Source organism: Vombatus ursinus, unplaced genomic scaffold, assembly GCF_900497805.2.
Source record: "Vombatus ursinus unplaced genomic scaffold, bare-nosed wombat genome assembly UNPS02014802.1, whole genome shotgun sequence".
NCBI classification, from domain to species: domain Eukaryota; kingdom Metazoa; phylum Chordata; class Mammalia; order Diprotodontia; family Vombatidae; genus Vombatus; species Vombatus ursinus.
The window spans coordinates 29,878,610-29,900,935 of NW_020954580.1; the positions used below are offsets into that span (position 1 = coordinate 29,878,610).

Consider the following 22,326-nt stretch of genomic DNA (forward strand, 5'->3'; position numbering starts at 1 on the left):
CTCAGGAGCAAAGGTTCATCAGTGAATCTGAGGCCTTCAAATGAATCCCCTCATCAATGCCCTAATATCAAACACTTCTTTCCCTTTCCTTACCAAAGGAACTCTCCCAATTAGTAGAGACTCCGTTTCATTATTTAGTGCCTTCACATTGACAGCTATTTCGATGGCAGTGTCTCTGGTAAGACTCTGGAAAAGAAGAACGTCATAGAGATAAGTGTTACTGAATTAAATTGTGATTCAATCATCAGTAATCAGAAAAATACTCAGATTCTTAGTTAAATTGGCCTTGTAATTTTCCAAAGTCATTTGAATTACCAGGATTTTTTAGAATTTGCAAATCGTCTCATCACATTTGCCTCTTTCTTCTGTATCTTATATCCACGGGCTAAAAGAATGCAAACATCTAGGGGGCAGCTAGGTGGTGCAGTGGATAGAGCACTGGCCCCAGAGTCAGGAGGACCTGAGTTCAAATGTGGCCTCAGACACATAACACTTACTAGCTGTGTGACCTTAGGCAAGTCACTTAACCCCATTGCCTAGCCAAAAAAAAAAAAAAAGAATGCAAACATCTGCCTCCAGTAAACATACTCAGTTCCCCACTTCTAAAAACACGTTCTCTTGAAAACCCAAAACAAATATAAAGAAAGATAGAGTTAACTAAATTCTCACCTGATTCTTATTCAGGTTTCTTTTAAGCCCTGAACATGGGGCCAAATTCTTGTTTTCAAGTCTTATTTAAGTAACTTATTTAAAAGCATGGCAGAATGAGTAGAAGGCTGGTGTAGGAATCAAGAAAACCCAGGTTCACCGCCTGCCTTTGATACATACTTGTTATATAACAGTAGGTAAGTCACTTAATCTCTGAGTGTTCTAGGTAACTCTCTAAGATGGAGTTACTTATATTAATAAAATCATGGGTAAAAGAAAAAAAAGAAAGATAAGTAACTTCAACTGGAGGAAACAATAATAATAAACTGATATTTACATAATTCTTTAAGGTTTGTAATGTACTTGAAATAATGCAGTGCAATGCATTATTTCATTTAACCTCGCAATAACTCTGTCAGGTGTGTGCTACAACCATTATGAGGAGATGAAGAAACTGAGGCTCAGAAAGTTAAATGACTTGGCTGAAGTCCCACAGCTGTTGGCAAGGGGAGCTAAGGATTGGGAAAGGGGAAGCCACTGTGATTCAGTCACTGGAAACCCATGAAATAAGAATTTGGGCAGCAACAAAATATGCATTAATGTAGATAGTGCCATGCTGAGGCTAACAAGTCAAAGCTGTGTTGAGCTTGAAGGTTAAAAGGAATTGTTAACCTTAAAAGTGTTAAGGATCTTGTGTTAAGTTTCACCTGTACCATGGAGGGGGGGGAAGGAAGGGAGAGGTTTCCCAATAGAGAAATGGAATCATTCAGACATCTGGACAAAAGAGAGACCCACAAGGAAAAAATGGTTACTTCAGAGACCATAGACAAGACCTAGACAACTGAAAAAGGAAACAGGTCAATCTGGGGGGGAGAAAAAAAAAAAAAAAATCACCCAAGTGCTGAGTCAGCAGCCCTTAGCCTTGCCAAGCTGAATTCAGTGCTGACAGTGATGTACAAGCACACTTATGTTGTTGTCCTGGTAATAAAAGCCAGTCATGAACCAGGCCTACCTGAGCCATGACAACTGTGATAAACAATAAGGGTAAAACTTCTTGGAGGGTGGAATTAGTGAAGTTTTGGGAGAGATGAAGGATGATGATGCCTAGAAGTGTCACGGGTGGGTCAGGGAAACAGAAAAGGTTAAAACAAATATATGCACTATAGTCTTGTAAGGAGGGGATTCAGGATGTATATACACACAAGTATGTATGTGTGCACATGTATATATACACATATATACATATGTGTGTGTGTGTGTTTTCTCATAGCTATGCTTGCTAATAAAGTTCTCAGATAAGATCTAGGTTCCTTTACTTTACTCTTAATGACCTTGGTGCCATGGTAAGGGGGAAGGAGAAAGTCAATACAGCTAGTAAAGTGGAATTTAAACTCAGGCCTTCCAGACTCTAAAGAGAGCAATCTGTCCAGTATGACAAAAGAATGAAATCTTCTTATGATTTATTTTTACAATTCATTCAGAATAGTATCATCTTTCTAGAGGAGTTACATTTTAACAAACAAAAGCATTTTATCCATTTGAATAAAAGGCTATATATTTTGAAATTATAAAAAGTAACTATTTTGAACTTAATATTTAAAAATTAAACAAGAAAACTTTCAGCCTACAGCTTTGAGAAGTCCTTGATTCAAATGCTTAGGGAATAAAACCTGGAATTTTATTCATGTGGAATCATAGGGAAAATAGGGAAGTATGGAAAAAGAAGTAGAGAGAATTTCTGGAGGGAGAGAAGAAAGGAAGGAATGGGAAGAAGGGAAATATGTGAAAGGTCACATTTAAAGGGTGAACTATCAGAAAAGGAAATGGCAAACCACTCTAGTATCTTTGCCAGGATAACCGCAAATGGGGTCATGAGGAGTCGGACGTGACTGAACGATTGAACAACAACAAAATTATAGAGCGATACCAAAAATGGAATACAAAGTACAATGGAAAGAAAGAAAATGGGCCAGAAATGAAGCCAAATACATCAATACAAATCACACATTTCTCTTAAGATCCTGGCCATTCTTAAACATGTTTTATTCTTTAGCTATCAATAATGACCCTAATACACTGGAAAACACAGTGAACTGAAATCTAAATAAAAGATGAGGTTTCGTTTAACCTTAAGAACTAGTTCCTTACCTCAGGAAACCTTGGGTTGGCTTTGTTCAGGGCATGGGAACATGCATTCACAGCATGAGCTAATTCTTGCTCCAAAAGACTGTGAACTTTTGCTGCTTCACAGATTCTATAAACAAAACAGAATTTTAGCAGCCTGCCTTTCAGAGGATTACTACTATGGAGTTGTTGTGGGATCAGGATGGGGAGACATGTTAGAGTGTGGAAAATGTGGAAAATAGTCAAGTATTTCAATAAATTAAGCAAAACAATTTGCTTTTAAGTCAAAATGCATCCATTATGAAAAAAGAAATGCCTGTTTACCCATGGGTTTTAGCCTAAATTCTACTGCAATAAGCACCTTCATAACAAAAAACATTTATACAAAAAATGTCAAGGCTTAATCAATGACTTACTTTTTCAACAATTATTTGATGTAACATAAATTCATTAACTCTTCCTTTATTATTGGAGAATCTAACTGTTGTACCACAAAACCTTAAGTGTTAAAACTTTATTTTCACCACTTTTGGTGGAAACATTTCTCAAATTTAATGTGGACAACAATAATTTGGTTGCAAAAAATAGGTTACAGGACATTAGTGACAAAAGATATGTTTAGAAAGGGAGACAAGAGAGTCGTTATTAATGAAAATAATACTAAGATCTAGCATGTACATAATGCTTTAAGATTTGCAAATATGTGAACATATTTTACATGCTATCTATGTTGTTTCCTGCTATAAATGCAAATTCCTTCAGAACAGGGACTATTTCATTTTTATCATATTAGACTTTGTCCATAGCTAAGCACAATCCTTGACACCTAGTACAATAGACGCTTAATAAACGTTTGTTGATCAGTTGGTCAAACTCAGTCAGTTTGCTAGTGCTTACCGAGAAATGAGTTCTTCTGCAGCCTGTGAACAGAGCTGCATCTGTGTAACTTCCTCTTCTGTGGCTAAATCAATGGCTTGTTGTGGATACAACTGAGGTCGGGGGGGCACCTTAGAAGCATCATACTTTTGTTTGTCTTCCCAAGATTTGAGGGTGTTTTCAAAAGCCTATTGAATTCAACATATAGTGAGTTATTAGCTTATTGTGTTGCAACCAAATTAAATAAGGATCTGCAGAGATTACATTAATGTTGCATGAAAGCAATCTTTTCCCAATTAAACCTTATATTATATCCAATGAAAAATGTAAGAAATATATCTTTTCATTTTGCTATAAAAACAAAACCAATTATATATATACATATATGTATATATGTTAGTTATAGCATTTAATAAAAATATACAATAGAATACAAATTATTATATAGTATGTACAATTATATATAAACATATACCTGTATCTGTTATATAGGTATATGTATAATTGTTTTTCTTTTGTAGCAAAATGAAAACATATATATATGTGTGACTTAACTGACCTAGCACTGAAATGGCAAAGTGCCTGAATTTTGATTTTTAATCTCTAAGTGACAATAAATATGGGCTGAGAATGAAGTCTAATTTTTTTTTATGTTTTAAGTGTTTAATCTTAGAATTAGTGAGTCCATGAGTTAATCATAAGCACATGAGCTTATCAAGCACATGAAACTCATTTGAGTTTCTAATATTAGAAGAAATCCTAGTCTTTCCTTTATTTTCTATTTTCCAGAATGAGTCAAGTTAGCAAAAGGCTTTATAGCAAACTAAACACAGGCAGCAAAATGGTTCCTGTTACATACTCTGTCTCTCGTTAACATCTGAGCTCTGTTTTTGTGCACGATTTTAATAATCCCCGGAGGCTGGATCCATGCCTCTCCATCTACTTGTACTGGCACCCCCTCATCTCCAAGTATGGTGATCTTTACGGACCGACACTGAAATAAAACAAAGACATTATTTTATGGCACAAATAGACCTGGATAATAGTCCACCCGCACTCAGCTCTATTTTAAAGGCTGTGACATTTAGCCAGGATTATCCAGAGAAGAACACGCTATTGTTCTTTGTCCATCAGTTATGGTAACTTGTTAACAGTTGATGTTAAAACAAAGTCAGCACTTTATAAATTAGTATCTGGCATCAGAGTTACTTAAATGAGCTCTCTTCTCCCTGGCCCAAGGCCTGCTAGTGGATGTTGCAAAAGACACAGACCTGAGCTATTCGATGATGTTGCAGTTTTATGACTCTGGACATTGCCATCTGCATGCTACCAAATACTGCAACGACCTCCAGTATCTTGTCATCAAAAGATGGTGCAGTAAATATCTGCAATGAAAATGAATACATATCCAGAGAGAGGCCTAAGAGTTAGACAGTGTTAGGTTACAAGCATGAGGCAAACTTCACTCTAACAATAAATCAACTCTTGGAAACAAAAATATTCTGCAGTATAAAAGCACTTATGATTTAAACAATGAAGAGAATAGCAGGTAAAATATGGAAGCTCGGTCTCTTGTATCAGAACACGACCTACCAAAAATAAAAAAAGAACTAGAAAAAAGTATAAAATTATACACAGAAATATAATGAAAGCAAGCTATTGACATATGGCTTATAAACACTTATAATGATAAGCGTTTCAGGCATCATGTGGATACATCTTCCATGCCTCTCTCCTCAGAAAGCAACCTTTTAAAGTTATTTGGTTGGTGTCAATGTATTTATAAATGCTTTATACTAGCATAAAGCAGCTTTCAAAAAATTTCTCATTGAGGGTCTGTGGGTACATCAAAACTCTCTTCCTAAAATGACATGTGCCTATTTAGAAAACCCCAAAAGCTTATAAGCTAAGATAAACTTGGTAACTTTAGAAGTGGCAAACACTGAAATTGTGGCCTATTTTAGTTAAAGTGTTCTAGTAGGCTCCATTCATGAAGGAAATCTAACAAATAGTTATGAACAATCGTGTGCATATAAATTACTTAGTGAATAGTAATTTATTTCTGGTAATTAATGCAGAAACAAAAACACCACTGCAAAATTACCATACTGTGTGTTTATAGTAACATACATCTCCACAAACCTTTTTGTTATGAAACACTTTGGGCTTTTAATCAGTTAGGATGTTTTACTTTATAGTTTTCCCTCAATCCCATAAGTAATCCTTTTATGTTAAAAATAAGACAATAATCAATCCATACAGAAAAAAATCAGGCAATATATGGGTTATCTTAAACCTGAAGGGGTATCCTAATAAGCATGCATGTGACTACCTTTATTTCTGACTATTAACATGGAAATAAAATCATTAGTGGAAAATTAATACATCACTTTCAGTAGTAACATCAAGACACATATCTTCCTATTGAGGGCAATAAAATTGCCCCCAAATTTGATGACTTACTATCATTTTAGGACCACTGATTCCTTACAAAAATATTTAAAGTACATATCCACATGTTTCAAAACTGGAAGGGACCTAAAAGACCATCTAGTCTAACATTCATTTTTACATCAGATGAAACTGAAGAATCCCAAAGCTGAAGTGATTTGCCCGAGGTCACAAATATAGAAAGTAAAAAGCGGAGTCAGGATTCAAGTTCACCATTGGACAGATCTGAAAACCCTTCAGATCAAGGCCCTCTAGTGAGCTCTAAAATTATCTTACCTTATTACAATTCTCTTGACCTTGCCCCACAAAAAATGACAAAATACCTTTAAATTTCCAAAGTGATCTGCACTCCCCAATTTATTTTCATATTTTATTTTGTATATTCACAGTAGAAAAATGGGGGAGGGAGTTATAAGAAATTAGAGGGAAAAGAAAAACAACAAGTTAAAGATGAGAGGACCTCTTTTTATCTCTATGAAGACAGATTATTAAAGCACAAGTTCTTTTCTGTTATTGTCATATATACTCTTGAAATTGTCTCCTGATCTCAAATTCCTGGCAGTTAAAAGTAAACTTAATCAGAAACTATTTAAATAAAGCACTAAGATAATTTTTTTCAAACTTAAAACTAAAAGAAAGCATATGTCTATCTGTGGTGAGGGTGGGGTGGGGAGAGGGAAGAGTTAGACTCATTCATGTGACTTCTGAAGTTCTCCATCACACCCCAGTCCCAGGTACTTTCTCTTTTATTCTCCCCTCAACTTTTGGGCTTCCTTTCATGTGTTGTCTTCCCCATTAGAATATAAGCTCCCTGAGGAAAGGAATTTTTTGCTTATATTTGTATTCCCACACTTAACACAGTGCCTGCTACGTAGTACTGCTTAATAAATGATTGTTGATTGACTGCCATATCTTTCTGTTAATTTTCTAAGTTAAAAAGTCAATATAATAATTACAATGAAAAGGATCACAATGTTTTTATTAATATATATTTCAAACTACTGATTAATACTACTTACATCATCCTCTTTAGTTCCGCCCCAGAAATTAGTACCTCCAGCATAACTTGGGATATTCAACACTGCTATTCCTTGTAGACTAGGAAGGGGGATATACTGTCCATCACACTGAAATATAAAAGATGTCAGTGTGAATGGAAAGGGAAAAAAACACAGGAAATCAGTTCTTAGATCTTCAATTTATTGGCACCCAAGAATAAGTGAATATGGAGAATGTTGTTTCCAGTCATGTTAGTTATCTTGCAAACTCATTCCTCCAAATTCTGAAGGCCTTAATTTCTGAAATCTGGGAAATACTTCACAATTTTTATATCTTTTCGTATGGTATTCTGCCCAATTATGAAATCTATAGGAGTTTTTCAAGTATATTGAATATCTTCCTTGACTAATAACCAATTCTGAAGACACACAATAATATGAAGGCAATCATGGGCTCCTAAACGCTATCTCTATGGAGTATATGCTAGAAAGGTTTTGATGACATGCCCTTTGATAGGCTAAATGTCTACTGTACAAGGATCTATCTGAGTTTGGAGAAACAGCACTAGTAGGTTGGTTATCATAAAATAAGTTGCATTAACCATAGTAACTTAGTAAACTCTCTATTTAGGAATGGAGGATCAGGATTCTCATTGGTAGAGGTAACAGCCACATAGATAAAATCATAGATACTTGAAGAATTAAGCACAGGACAACCTAAATCAAAGCACATGTGGAAAAGCATCTTAAAGCACTTAATTTGTTTTTTTTGGTTTTTGGGTTTTTTTTGTTTTCAACATTTACTTCCACAAGATTTTGATTTCCAAATTTTCACCCCATTTCGCCCCTCCTCCCACCCCAAGATGGCATGCATTCTAAATACCGCTTCCCCTAGTCTGCCTTCCCTTCTATCTCTGCCCCCCCTTCTCTTTCCATAATACTTGAATTGTTTCTTTCTGGTTGCTTGTAATATTTTCTCCTTGACCTGGGAGCTCTGGAATTTGGCTACAATATTCCTAGGAGTTTTCCTTTGGGGATCTCTCTCAGGTGGTGATCGGTGGATTCTTTCAATTTCTATTTTGCCCTAAAATTTTAAAAAGTAGCCAAATAGTCAAGAGCATAATTAGTGTTGGACAACTCCTACAAGACGATGTTGGATAGCCTTCTACCATACTGAGCATAGTACGTCAGCAGCAGCAGTTGCAATCTTTGGTTAGTCCTTCACTTTTCTCATTGGGCTAGATGACCTTGAAGGTTACATCTACGTCTCTAAATTTATTATCCTACAAACTCTTTCTGTTGTACTGGTAAGTCTGTATTCCTTACTATAAAAAAAAACAACTTTCCTATTCCTACGATAGGACTTTATGCCTATTTCTTATGTTTTCCACCTTTTCATTATATTTCATTATATTATATTCATTTCATTATATATTTCATTTTCTATTTCATTACAGTATATTATTCATTATATTATAGGTATTTGTGTATGTCCCTTCTTCTACTAGATTATAAGCAATATGACGGGAGGGACCATTGCCCTATTCTTCTTTATATTCCCCCAGGGTACTTATTATAGTTTTCTCTACCTAGTACATACTCAGTAAATATTTATTGAATAGGAGTACTGTACTGAATTTACAACTTATATTTTAATAATTTAATAAATACTGTACTGGTTACAATAATATTATAATATTGTGATAAAGTGATAATAAATAACAATTCATAATAGTTATATATTATATTATGTCATATAATTATTATAATGATAAAGTATGTAAAAAATAAAATATATGATAAAATTAATACTGTTGTCTTTCTCCCCCTTGATCTTCCATTGGCTCTGGATATATAGTTCCCCCCAAATATTTGTATTATCCTTAACATGAGAGCTAAGAAAAAATTAAGAGGGAACAATATGTATGAGAGCAACTGTTCAAATATATGTTATGTTTTAAAGGAAAAATGACTATGTAGGATTTAGAAATGAAAATATTATCAAAATGCCAACAATTTTCATTCACCAGGAAAGCAAACACACTTTATATTTTGCACAAACATGTGGTTTAAGGTATATTATGGTGAAAGTAAATATAAAACCAAACTACTCCAAGACATAAACAGCTTTCTTTCCATTTAGCATAAATAGTTGTCATTATTACAGAGGCCCAGTAGTAAGGAAGTATGTATGCTCCCTTAGTATTTCTAGACAACTTTACAGAGATTTGGGAAGCCCAATTTGGAAATTATTTCATTACTCCTGCGGAGGTAAGGTTTGGTCACTGGCAGGTTTTCAAATGTAATCTAGCATAAAGATATTGTCATATAAGCTCCATATATGGTATTTTAATAAATTAAAATGAAATTATTTCAAATATTTTTACCTCAAGCTGAACTCTTTGTTCTAAATTCTTATAGGTCCTTTGTAATAACTCTTTGGTTCCAAGGACGCCATACCACATCATGTTTTTAGTTCGGCTCCTGAAAATAAAATTATTTAATGTACTAAAATATGCAATTTCAGTAAAATACTAATTATTTCTCCTTCAAATAAAAATCATTTTTGTAACAAATGTCAATAGTCATGAAATTTAAGTAAAATTATCACTTCACAATAACAGTGTCCTGCAAGATTTAATTAACTGACTATGCCCAATGGGCTATAAAACCATGCATCCCCTTTGATCAAGCAATACCACTATTAGATCTATATCCCAAAGAGATTTTTAAAAAAAGGAAAAGAACCCATATGGATAAAAATATTTATAGCAGCTCTTTTAGCAGTAGCAAAGAATTGGAAATTCAAGGGATGTCGATCAATTGGAGAATGGCTGAAAAAGTTATCATATATGATTGTGGTGGAATACTATTATGCTATAAGAAATGACAAGCAGGATGTTTTCAGAAAAACCTGGAAAGCTTATATGAACTGATGCAAAGTGAAATGAGCAAAACCAGGAGAACATTGTACATAGCAATGTTGTATGAAGATCAACTGTGAATAACTTAGCTATTCTCAGCAATTCAATGATCCAAGATCATTCTGAAGGACTTATGATGAAAGGTGCTGTCCATCTCCAGAGAAAGAACTGATGGAGGCTGAATGCAGATTGAAACATACTTTTTCCTTACTTTCTTTATTTTTCTTGTCTGTGTTTTCTTTCATAGCATACCTTACATGTAAATGAGTTTTGCATGACTACATATATATAACTTATGTCAAATTGGCTTGCTTTCTCAATTGGGGGGGAGAGGAGGCATGTAGGGAGAGAATTTGGAACTCAAAATCTGAAAAAAAGAATGTTAAAATTGTTTTTACACGTAACTGGGAAAAATAAAAATATTAAATTAAAAAAAATAAAGGAGAAAGATTTAATTACCTGCATTTTTCAGGGTGTTCCTCTCGTTTATTGTTAAACTCTAACGAAATTTTTGCATCTAATCCAATTCCAAAGTAATTGTTCATGACACATTTTTCTGAATACCCTTCTCTACATTAAGAAAAAAAATAAGATACAGCATCAGGTACATAGAAACAATTGTAATCATTACACATAAATGTAGCATTTAGAATCTTCTTTATTAAGACTGACTGTTCTCTCAGACAAAAGGAGCAAAGTTGGGGTTTCACATAAAAGTGAGCAAGAATCACTCTCCATCTTTGAACATAGACTGCAACATTATTCAAAGACCAAGTTGCTGTGAAGGATACAAATATACGTAAGACATGATCTCTTACAAACATAATCATTTACTGAAAATTTGATATAGATGATATAGATATCTATTTATAGTTATATACGTGGGTATGTATATGTATAACAAACGTGTGCATGTGTACATATATATGTATGTACTTTTGCTGTCATTTCAAAATTGTTATAGTGAGGAGAGGAAAGAAGAGAGGAGAGGAGAGAGGAGAAAGGAGGAGAAAGAAGAGGAGAGCAGAGAGGGAGGAAAGAGGAGAGGTAAGGGAGAAAGAGAAGAGGGAGAGGAAGGGAGAGGAGAGGCGAGAACAGAGAAAAAAGCTGAAATAAAATATTCATAAAAACAAATGTATTTTCTTACAGTGAATCCGGATCTGGGTCAATAAATGGTGTAGCACCAAAGGGATCAATATTTGCTAGTAACATTTTGCTGATAATAGAACTCCCAGCAATTGAAGCGGCTAATCCTGCTCTTAAACCTGATGAGAAGGGAAAGCACAAAAGATAAAAAGTAGTTACTACTTTTGTAGTAGAGGAATTGTCAAGGAGTACACAAACTAAAGGTTAGCCACTAAAGAAAGAACTTATAGACACCAAAATTTTAATTTCTTTGAATGATCTACAAAATGCAAATAAAAATGTAAATCAAAGGTAATTCACTACACTACAACCCTGGCATTGGGGATAGAAGTAAAATCTGGGAGAATAAGACAGCAAAGCTTAGGTGAATAAAAAACACAGGACTACAGCATCAAAACAAGGAGGGAAGAAAGAATGGTCAAGAGGGAAAAAAGCAGTTACAGGTATAGTATATGTTGGAGAATTAGTAAAACACTATTTCCTTAGCATGACCATTTTCCTCCATCCTTTTAACAACCACCACCTCAAATTTATTTTCTTCAAGACAAATTATTACTTGAATCATTAGTAGAGAGGTCTGGCCTACTATAAAAAGATGAGCTTAATTTATTCTGCCACCAAATCTAAAAGTTTTAGAAATACTATAGTTTGTTAAAAAAATGTTAATTTTTTACATGCCACTTGAAAAAAAATAAAATATTTAACAAAGAAGAACAAAAACAAAAGAAATACTATAGCTCATCACTTCAATTTCCTATTGCTTCACAGTAAAAGACTTCGCTTTTATTTTTCAGAATGTCATCAGGGGCTAACTTTCTATCCAGCAAACCTGAATATCATAGCAAGCCTACACTGTAATCCTTTCCAGATCTTGACAGGCCCCCAATCTAATTCTAAGGGACCTTAATAGCAGGTTGGTTTGAAGACCCCATTCCTCCACCAGTCACAACCTACAAAGGAATTGGGGAAAAATCTACAAGTCTCCAAGTATAGTGTCCAAGTCGATGGGGACACCCATTAACTATTTATCCCACCCCAACCAAAAATTTCTCTGGATTATTTTAGTCATGATCTAAAGCCAGACCGATCTCCGGCCCTTCATGTTTGCTCCAGTCCTAGACCACCCCCCTCTGATAGGTCTCTAGAAGCTGAAGAGAATTTAGTGACCTAAAAATGGCCAAGTGTGGTGCCACAAATGTTATCAGAGAAATCTCTTATGTGAACTTTAAGTTACAGTCATTAAAAACATGATTTGTTGGGGCAGCTAGGTGGCGCAGTGGTAGAGCACCGGCCCTGGATTCAGAAGGACCTGAGTTCAAATCTGCCCTCAGACCAAACACTCGACACTTACTAGCTGTGTGACCCTGGGCAAGTCACTTAACCCCCATTGCCCAAACAACAACAACAAAAAAAAAACATGATTTCTTGATTCTTATAGAGTTAATGTGTTTCAGAGTTGTTACTACCTGGACAAATTATTCTGGTATTAAGCACAGGAAGATTTTCTTTGTTGGATGTCAATACTGGACCAGAAATTGAGATAGACTGAGAACAACCTTGGTTGATACATGTATCTGGGGACCGAGGTGAAATTTTAACTGTCGGCAAAAAAAACAATCTAGATTAGAAAAAGAAGAAATAATACACCCTCAAGTAGATACACACGTCCATATAGTCAAGGTCCAAAGAAAAGGAAATCAGACTTAAGGGAAATCAGGATTCCTCTGTCTAGTCCTTTTTTGTTTACTTTTATTAGGAACCAGTATGTGAAGAAGATTCTGAGTTTATCTGATGCAGCGAGGTTTTTGGTTTCTGATTTCAATCAGAATCATAAGATTTCAAGAAACAAGGTGCCTCTGGAATAATGTAGTTCATTTGAGAGATGAGGAACTGAGGCCCACAACGAGAAGTGACTTTCCCAAGATCACATGGTAAATACTAGATTTGAATTTGGACACACACCCTCTGATTCTAAACCCAATGTTCTTTTCACTACATCACACTATGACAGAGAGAATAGAGAGCAAAAAGGTGAAAGAATATAATTATTTACATACATGGGTATGGTCAATGGAAATGTCATAGGTAAACAGAATTTATTAGGTCTAATGCCTTTTTCAAACAATAAATTGTTTTGAGTAGGTGATTTTGTTTTAGTAAACTTACTGGTCTTTATATCTGAGAAAGTTTTAATAATACCTTTTACATAATAAGTACTTAATAGACATTAATTTTAAATAAAATACTAAGAAATAACTGAAGAATTTTCTTTTATAGAGCTTTGGAGAAAAAAGCATTTGACAGCAATATTTTGCTTTCAAACCAAATGAAATACACTAACTAAACTAACACCTATTGCTTTCGTGTGATGTTAGTGCAAATCACGGATTGCCTCCACTGTACTGCCATATACCATATGTATGTATAACATATATGAACATCAACATACTATTTTAACTGAGATTGTTTTTTTTAAAAGGAATTGTCAAACTATTTAGATTAGGATAATTTAATGGTCAAATAATGTCTTCAAGGGGGCAGGTAAGCAGCTAAGTGGATAGAGTGCCAGGCCTAAAGTTAGGAAGATGAGTCTTCCTGAGTTCAAATCTGGTCTCAGACACTTACTAATTGTGTGATCCTGGGCAAGTCACTTAACCCTGTCTGCTTCAGTTCCTCATCTGTAAGTTGAGCTGGAGAAGGAAATGGCAAACCACTCCAGTATCTTTGCAAGAAAACCCCAAATGGGGTCACAAAGAGTTAGACATGACTGGAACAACTGAACAATAACAATAACAAAATGTCTTTAACTAACTTGAAAATACCCTGGCAGATGATTTTAAAAACAACTTCCAAATTGAATTGTCTTTCACTCTTCATGATGTGAAAACAGATTGCTAATCTTATAATTCGATTTTCGTTGTGTTTTGGGACAGACCAGGTGCAATGAAAGAAAGCAGAGGGACAGCTGCTCTTTAGTTTGACAGATGGGACTCCTGGGGCTAAGCCGCCATAAAAATAACCTTTTGATGTTCATGCTCTGATAAAAACCAACAGTCCCAATGACAAAAACTGATGTTGCATTGATGGTAATTTAATTCATATTTCATTGCTTCTTCTTAAACAGAACATCCCACTGACAGCATTTACATGTACTATGCTCCATGTATTTTAGACATATGACTCATAATTTAACAATAATAAGCATGGGCTTAGGCCCAGAGATAATGCATACTTAATAGAGAAGCACTATCATACCAGAATTAACTAATGATTCTTTTGGGGCCAGAATGATTGCCATCCAGAAAATAAGCAGACCTATAATTCTAGATAGATAGATAGATATCAATATTTAACTAAAGTTCTGTATTCACCAAAAACAAGTACACCATTTATAGGAGGAATAAAAACTTCAAACATTCATCCCTTAAATAGCTTCTAATGTAAGAAAAGAGGAAAAAATTTGCTGAAGTTATTAGCTCATCAATCAATTAATAAACATTAAATACCTACCACATATCAGGCATCATGCTAAGTGCTGGAAATACACAAAGAGGCAAAAGACAGTCCCTGCACTCATGGAGCTCACAATCTAATCAAAAAGCAACATATAAATACATTGATCATTAGCCATTAGTTCTGAGGAGTCTATGACAAAACCAGGTTGGAAAACTACAGCATAAAGGTTAAATTGCACCATAATTTTACTATTAGCCTCTCACCAGATGGATACTCCTTTCCATCATCATCTTTATCTTCTTTAGAATATTCTGTTTCTCTACTGTCATCTAGGGCAGCTGACACCAGGTTACCCTCTTCATCGGCATGAGTATTCTGCTCATCTACAACTAGAAATAATCAGAACGTGATAAATTTAGCATTTCTATAAGACAGAAATGATTGTAAGAATGGGAAAAAATGAAAAAAAAATTATTTCCCTTTTCTTCCTAGAAACTTTAAGAGAATGGAAACACTAATCCAATAACAGCAGATGATTCAGTGATAGTAACAGAATGGGTTTTTGACACTGTTGTTACTATACTACTTCAGAGACAGTATAACATAGCCTTGGAGGTGGTAGTCCTGGGGTCAGGATTAGCCCCTAAAAAAAGATATCTGGCAACTTTCTAAGTTTTTTTGAAAATTTTTTAACTTGCCCAGACAACTTTCTAGGGCCATGAATTGAAGAACTGGTGCAGTTCTACTTTGATGGAAGTTTGCTCATTCAGTTGCTTATACCAATTAAATTACAGTTCTGATTTTTTTTAAAAAATAGGCAAACATATTCATTTAACTAAAATTTTATATTCATCTAAAATATTAAATTTATAGGAAAAATAAAATGCCTATGTCCTATCAAATTACACTAACATAAGAGATAGAAAAATTTAGTCAAAAATTTTAACCCAAAAGCACTATGTAAACTGAAGACACTAATATGGAAATGTATTAAACTTTTCTCTGTTACTGAAACAGTATATCTTGGTTTGTTAAGAATTCAAAAGTTACCAATAAAATCAACTTCAATTTTAAAAGCATAAAATCAAGACTGGTAGCTTATAAGTAAATATTCTGAAATGAATACCATATAGAATTATTATCCAACCAAGTGAAACATTTCAAGGAATTCATTTTAAAGCCTGCTTTGCAGGGACTCAGTATAGTACTAATAAGATTCTACTTACTGATGGATTAAGAAAAAGCATGAACAAATTTTATTTTAGTGGTTCCATTTTCCACTGAGCTCATAAAATCAGGTTATTGAAAGGGTGCCAAGCTGACTCAAAAGATGAAAACTATTTGCATGATTGCACGTGAATAACATATATCAGATTGCTTACCATCTCAGGGAGGGAAGGATAGAATTTGGAACTCAAAACTTAAAAAAAAATGTTAAGAAATTGTTTTAACATGTAATCGGGGAATAAAATATAATTTTTTTAGGAAAAAAAGATGAAAATGATGATGCTGCCTGGAATAGAAGCTTCATGACCTTGACTTTGCTCAAGTGTACCTTTTTCAGCCTGTTCGATGATCTGCCTCACTGCTTTCTTTAAACTGTTTGCTCTCAACATTAATTCCTTTGGCTTGAAAGTTTTCTGTGCTGGAGTCTTTGGGGCACCCTCCACAATGCTTCCCCTGCTGTCAGATAAGGACTCTTCACTTGAAAAGTCCACAGATTCTCCTTCAACACTGGGAGGACCAGGATGTTTGAATACTGGGACCGTCTGGGCTTCTGCATGTAAGGTTTGCAGTAGTTGGTCAAGTTTCTCATTTAGTATTGCACACTGGAAAAAATTAGTAAGAAGGATACAAATTAAAAGGAGAGAAATGAGTAGGGGGGAGGAATCACAAGACAAATATACTTGAGAGGTTAAGGAATTTAACCACGAGAAAGAACCTCTAGAATTTAAATGTGTGTCTGTATACACAACTTCCATGATCGGTTGTGTGTGTGTGTGTGTGTGTGTGTGTGTGTGTGTATTTTTTGTGTGTGTGTGTGTGTGTGTGGTGAATTGGGTCAAAGTCATCTTATTTTTTATCATCTTGAGGGGTTAGAGATGGAGATACCATCCCTGTGATTTCATTACGATAGGGAGCTCTGTGTAAGGAAACTTCCTATATCAATACAAGTCAACTCTATTTCTGCAACTTAAGATTCTCAGAGAGTTCCCTAGGGCACAGACTATTAATTGCTGCATGACTCTGGGAAAGTCATTTAATCTCTCTCAGCCTTAGTTTCCTCATCTCTAAAATGGGATAACAACAGTGCCTCCCTGAAAGGGTTGTTTTGAGGATTGACTAAGGTAACACATGTTAAAAGCTTTGCAAACCTTAATGCTTTTATTATTATTGCTGTTGTTTTTGTTATTGTTAAGATTTGTCTACAACAAGTATATGTCAGATATAAGACTTGAACCCAGGAATTCTCAAATCAAAGGCTGGCACTATCCACTGTGCCTCACTGTTTCTCATTACGTTGCGACATTCTTAATGAAAGGATTTGTTCTGGGAAGTTTGGATTCAGTCAAAAGGCTGCACTTGAGGGCCTAGAGGGCCACATGTGGCCTCGAGGCCACAGGTTCCCCACCCCTGAGCTAAATAATGGACTCTGATGACAGGCATACCAAATAAACTCAATTTAGTAATATGAGCTGTGTTTATAATTTTATAATTGTACTTATGGAATATGACATACATATGTTTATAAAATAGAAAAGAATAGTCCTATAACTTTCAAATTTTTTAACTTTCAAGAAACTACCCAAAATCCTTCTATGACCAAAATGTTCTAAACTTTTCATACAGGAGTCTTCCTTAAAGATCAATTTCTTAAAAATAATATAGTAAATATCTTTCAATCCTAACTTTTAAAAAATAAGTATGCAATTGAGTTTATATTTCATAAACTACATTTTAAATAATGTCTAGTTACATGAACTTGTGACAAGCATTTTGACAATCATAAATGGAAGCTCTGTTCATGCAAAGTAAACTAGCTGGCCATTTTAAGTTCCTTCTGTGAAACAGTCTGCATTTGCTGTCTGCCTTGCTGAATAATAACTCAGCAGAAGAAGAAAATGAGGAATAAGTCAAAACAAATGGCAGGCATGCATTCTGTTGCTATTGTGAGTTTTTTAGGGTCAAGAAACATTTAGGTTGGGCCTAAATTTCACCTCCATATTAACCCTTCCCTCTTGGGATGATACCAGTATTCTGCTTCTCCTTCTCTGCTACTTGATAGAATGCTAAGACAGAATGTTATAGCAGAAATTGTAGAGCATAAAGGTGATGGCAGAAGAAGCTGTATGCCTTCCCGAAAGTTTAACAAAGTAGGGTGGGAAAAAGCAACAGGAAGAAGAGACTGGAAGTCATTTAAAGGGAGGAACGTCAGCCGCCATAGTCTCAGTACCAAAAAAATTTTAGTGGAGATAGACAGCTTAGTCTAATAGAATAGACAGAGGGATTTTGAGTCAGGAAGACCTGCAAATCTCAAATCCTGCCTTTGATATGTGTCAGCTACATGATCAAGAGCAAATCACTTAACCTCTACCATAGTGTCCTCATCATAAAGTGGGAACAGTAATACGCTATAGCATCTATCTCATAAGGTTGTGAGGAACAGATGAGATCATGTAAAGAAAATTTCAATTATTATTCATGTTGTTGGGAAGCTGAGGGTATTAGTGGTGTAGCAGCAGGGTACTTGCCCACTTCCATTCTCTCTTCCACTTTTTCCTCTTAACAATCTCTCAAGCAAATGGGTCTGGAAATGGTAATTCCTTTCCAAACACCAGTTGTCCTGTTTTATTAAGTAGAGCAACTAGATCCACCCTGTGAGAGACACAATAAGGGTCTTGGGGATTTATGTTAACTTCAGTCTTACTCAAAGACATAATGGTGGAGGTGAATGGAGACAGAAGTCAATGCAAGGATTGAGAACCAGAAAAGGATAATGTACCTGGAAGAAGAAAAGTATTCTTCCCTCCCCTTATCTCCTCAAATAGTACCTTTCCAACTGACAACTGTCATGCATTTTCCCCTTCTGTGATGCAAGCTGATTGAAGGATAGGATTGATTCAGTTTATATAAATTTTCTTCTCTAGACAACTTTAAAGAATGTACATATTTTACCTATTTAAGTAATGAAGATGAATTTAAATATGTCTATGAAAGCTTAATAAATAAAAATACTTATATTCAACACCAAATTTCTTTCTTCTGATGCATGAAACATTTTGGCAGAGAAATAAATGCTTGATGGGTTGTACCATGAAGTGTAGTTTCATTTCAAAGGGGTTCTTCTGGACCTATGATTTCAATAATGCAAGGAACTCCTGGTGAGAACCTTCTTATTCCAGAACAGATCTATACCTTCCCTACACTAATAGTCTTAGAGATGCGCCTAAGGCATGGAGCAGGCAATCCAATTATCCAGAGTCATACAACTGGTTGCTCTCAGAGGCAAGATTTACCCCAGGTCTTCCTGACTCTCAGGCTAGCTCTCAATCCACTATGCAATGATGCCTTACAATTAGCCACCAATAAATTATGGATGAGAGGTACCATGATGTGGTAGGTAGAGAAGAGGCCTTAGACTCAGGATGACCTAGGTCCAATTTCTACTTGGGCTGGGCAAATCACTTAATCTCTCAATGGCCCAGACAACTCAAATCTGAAAGCTTTGGTACAGGTACCCATCTGCATTGGTGGAAAGATTTTCCTCAATGGGAGTTCCCCACACAGATCCAGACAGAAAGAAAGGGGAGTGGTTGGGAATCCCCCACTGTTATGATCTGAAAGGTTTTCTTACTTTAATGGTCATGGCATCTGCTCCGTCACTGTTTTCCTCTGTTCTTTCATATGTCTTCCCTACTTTGGCAACGAAGTCCTTCACCGTCTGACATAAAATCCTTTGAGGAAAAAGGAGGGGAGCAGCATCGTTATACACATATCAAAAGGAAGCACCACAAAATGAAGTGCTAACACATTCCTTTTCTGATTATAAATTCAAAAATTGCTCGATGAACTCAAGCAATCTAGCATTTTAAAACTTCACTGTTAAAGTTAAGTGAGAGAAAAATCTTAAAGCCCACAAATATTCAATTGCATGATCTTAAGAAGAGCATATTCCCAGATACCCCTCTTTAATAGAGTTAATTTTAATTATCTTGGTTTTTAGCATTACTTCCTCTCTCTTAGATATCTAAATGGTTTCTAAGACTATTTGCAATGTTGGAAAAGTAATAGTTAATAATATTATGATTTTATTATTTATTTAGGTATATGAAAGAGAAATAATGGTCTTTCCTAAATATGCAAGCAAAAATTCTCCCCTCCCATGTCCCTTACTACCTCCCTCCCATACTTTTTTTTCCCCCTCAAAATTAAAGAGCATCGGACTTAGAATATCATTTATTTCTTACATGTTCTTGAACAAGTGACTTTACTTCGTAACTATAAAAATGAAGGGGCTGGACTAGGTGACCTTGGAAACCCCTTCTGATTCTCAGTCCAAGACCCTACCCTAAGATTTCAAAGGAGACAACAGATAATCTAACTCACAGAGCTGAAAGAGAAATTAGTGGTTCCTAGGGATCACGGGTTGAGAGCTGGAAGGAACGTCAGAGGTCATCTCAACCAACCCCCGCATTTTATGAAGGAGAATACTGAGGCCCAAAGAGGCTGAATGACTTTGCCCAAGCTTGATATCATTCTCTACTCTTCAATCACATTCATCCCATTATATCAAGTCTGTTTCCAAGTCCTGTCGTTTCTTTCTTCACATCTCTCCTATATGTCCTCTTCTCTCCACCAGAACTACCACTACCCTGGTAGAGACCCTCGTACCTGGAATATTGCAATAGACTTCTTCTTGGTCTTCCTGCTTACAAGCCTCTCCCCATTCCAATCCATCCTTCACTTAGTTGCAAAAGTTACTATCCTAAAGCATATGTCATCCCACTGGTTCCCTGTTACCTCTGAGACCAAATACAAAGTCTTATTTGATGTTTAAAGCCCTTCATAATCTGGTCCCTTCCTACTTTTACATTCTTCTTACACTTTACTCCTCTATGCATTTTCATTGGCCGTCCCTCATTCCTAGATTGCTTCCTGTCCTCGCCTCTATTTATTGGCTTCGTACAAGATGGAGTTCAAATCCCACTTTCCACTGGAGGTTCCTTCTTGACTTCGTACCGCTAATACCTTCCCCACTTATAGTCTCAGTCTCTCTCTCTCTCTCTGCATACACACACACACACACACACACACACACACACACACACACACACACATGTTTGCAAGTTGTTTCCCCCTCCCATTAGAATGTAAGCTTCTTGAGAGCAGGGGCAGTGTTTTTGCCTTTCAGAGTTTAGCATAGTACCTGACACATAGTAAGCACTTAACAAATGCTTGCTGACTATTTCTTAAGATCACACAGGTAATAAGTAGAACAGCCAGGATTCAAACCCAGTTTCATTGGTCTCTAAATCCAGCACACTTTCCACTGTACCACACTGCCTCTCCAACTCTAGATATATATAGGGTGTCCCAGAAGTCTTAGTGCCCTATTAAGCTTTAATAACTTAAAACTACACTAAGACCTATGAGACAACGTCTATGTGTGAACAATTTTTTTTTAAATGAGTGAACTACTGTGAGTAATATATTTTCTTTCAGGATCTACATCAACTACTATTACTACTGTTACTACTACTAGGTAGCTAGCATTTGTATAGTGTATTAAGGTTTGCAAAGTGTAGTACATACACTATCTCATTAGAGCCTCACCAGAAGCTGGTGAGTAGGTGCCATTATTATTTTCATTTTATAGTTGAGGGAACTGAGGCTGGCAGGCTAAATGACTTGCCCCGGGTCATTCAACTAGTAAGTTTCTCAGAGAAGATTTGAACTCAGGTCTTCCAGACTCCAGGTCAAGCACTCTATTCATTATCCAAAGCTACCTCTAAATCAATGGTGTCAAAGTGAAATAGAAACATGGGCCACTATATTGTATATAAAATCCCCACAGGCCCCATATTGACTTAGAAAACCACACGTGTATTTCTTTATTATTAATTTATTTTGTTAAATATATTTTAATCTGGTTCAAGTTGCGCTCAGGGGTCATGTGTGGACTGTGTGTTTGACATCTCAGCTCTAAGCAATTAAAAAGATGAATTCTTTCAACATCTATGGTGGCAGGTGGTTCTACCTACAAGGGCTACAACTACTAGAGATAGAGTCCTTGCCTCCAGCAAAGAAAATGATGGACTCTTGTTACACGTCTAATGACTCATCTGGGCCCCCAACTGGTTTCCAAGCCCAACCCTGGGCAGCAGGAGGAGGGTTAGGCCAATCACCTAAGGGTCAGGCCTTGCACTAGGTTGACAGCAAAAGCTATAAGGTGTACGTGCAGGTTGTAGTTGCCCTGGAGGTAGGAAGGGACCTGGCACCTACATTATCTCTACCTTAGGGAACAATCAAGGTCACTCAGAGTGTCCAAAAGAGCCACTACATTTGCTTTCACTGTCCCATTTACATAAGGTCACATGGAATCAAAGAACAGCTCTCCACATATACGTAACAAACATATACAAATGCCCACAGAGCTTGGACAACAGCACTTACTTGACATACTTTGCTATCTGGAATATCAA

General features: G+C 35.7%; 1 protein-coding gene across 8 annotated transcripts in view; it reads right to left on the reverse strand.

The window, feature by feature from the left end:
- The window catches only part of DGKH (diacylglycerol kinase eta), a 223,040-nt gene that overhangs the window by 23,295 nt on the left and 177,419 nt on the right, over positions 1-22,326 (reverse strand). For all 8 annotated transcript variants that reach the window (XM_027873554.1, XM_027873550.1, XM_027873549.1 and 5 more), the window contains exons 15-27: positions 19,479-19,578; positions 16,179-16,452; positions 14,887-15,012; positions 12,634-12,765; positions 11,169-11,286; positions 10,481-10,591; positions 9,485-9,581; positions 7,119-7,226; positions 4,920-5,033; positions 4,508-4,642; positions 3,670-3,836; positions 2,797-2,902; positions 94-186 (exon numbers count right to left, since the gene is read on the reverse strand). In XM_027873554.1, the coding sequence (XP_027729355.1) occupies positions 94-186; positions 2,797-2,902; positions 3,670-3,836; positions 4,508-4,642; positions 4,920-5,033; positions 7,119-7,226; positions 9,485-9,581; positions 10,481-10,591; positions 11,169-11,286; positions 12,634-12,765; positions 14,887-15,012; positions 16,179-16,452; positions 19,479-19,578 (1,681 nt within the window). The remainder of the gene's footprint in view (positions 1-93; positions 187-2,796; positions 2,903-3,669; positions 3,837-4,507; positions 4,643-4,919; positions 5,034-7,118; positions 7,227-9,484; positions 9,582-10,480; positions 10,592-11,168; positions 11,287-12,633; positions 12,766-14,886; positions 15,013-16,178; positions 16,453-19,478; positions 19,579-22,326) is intronic.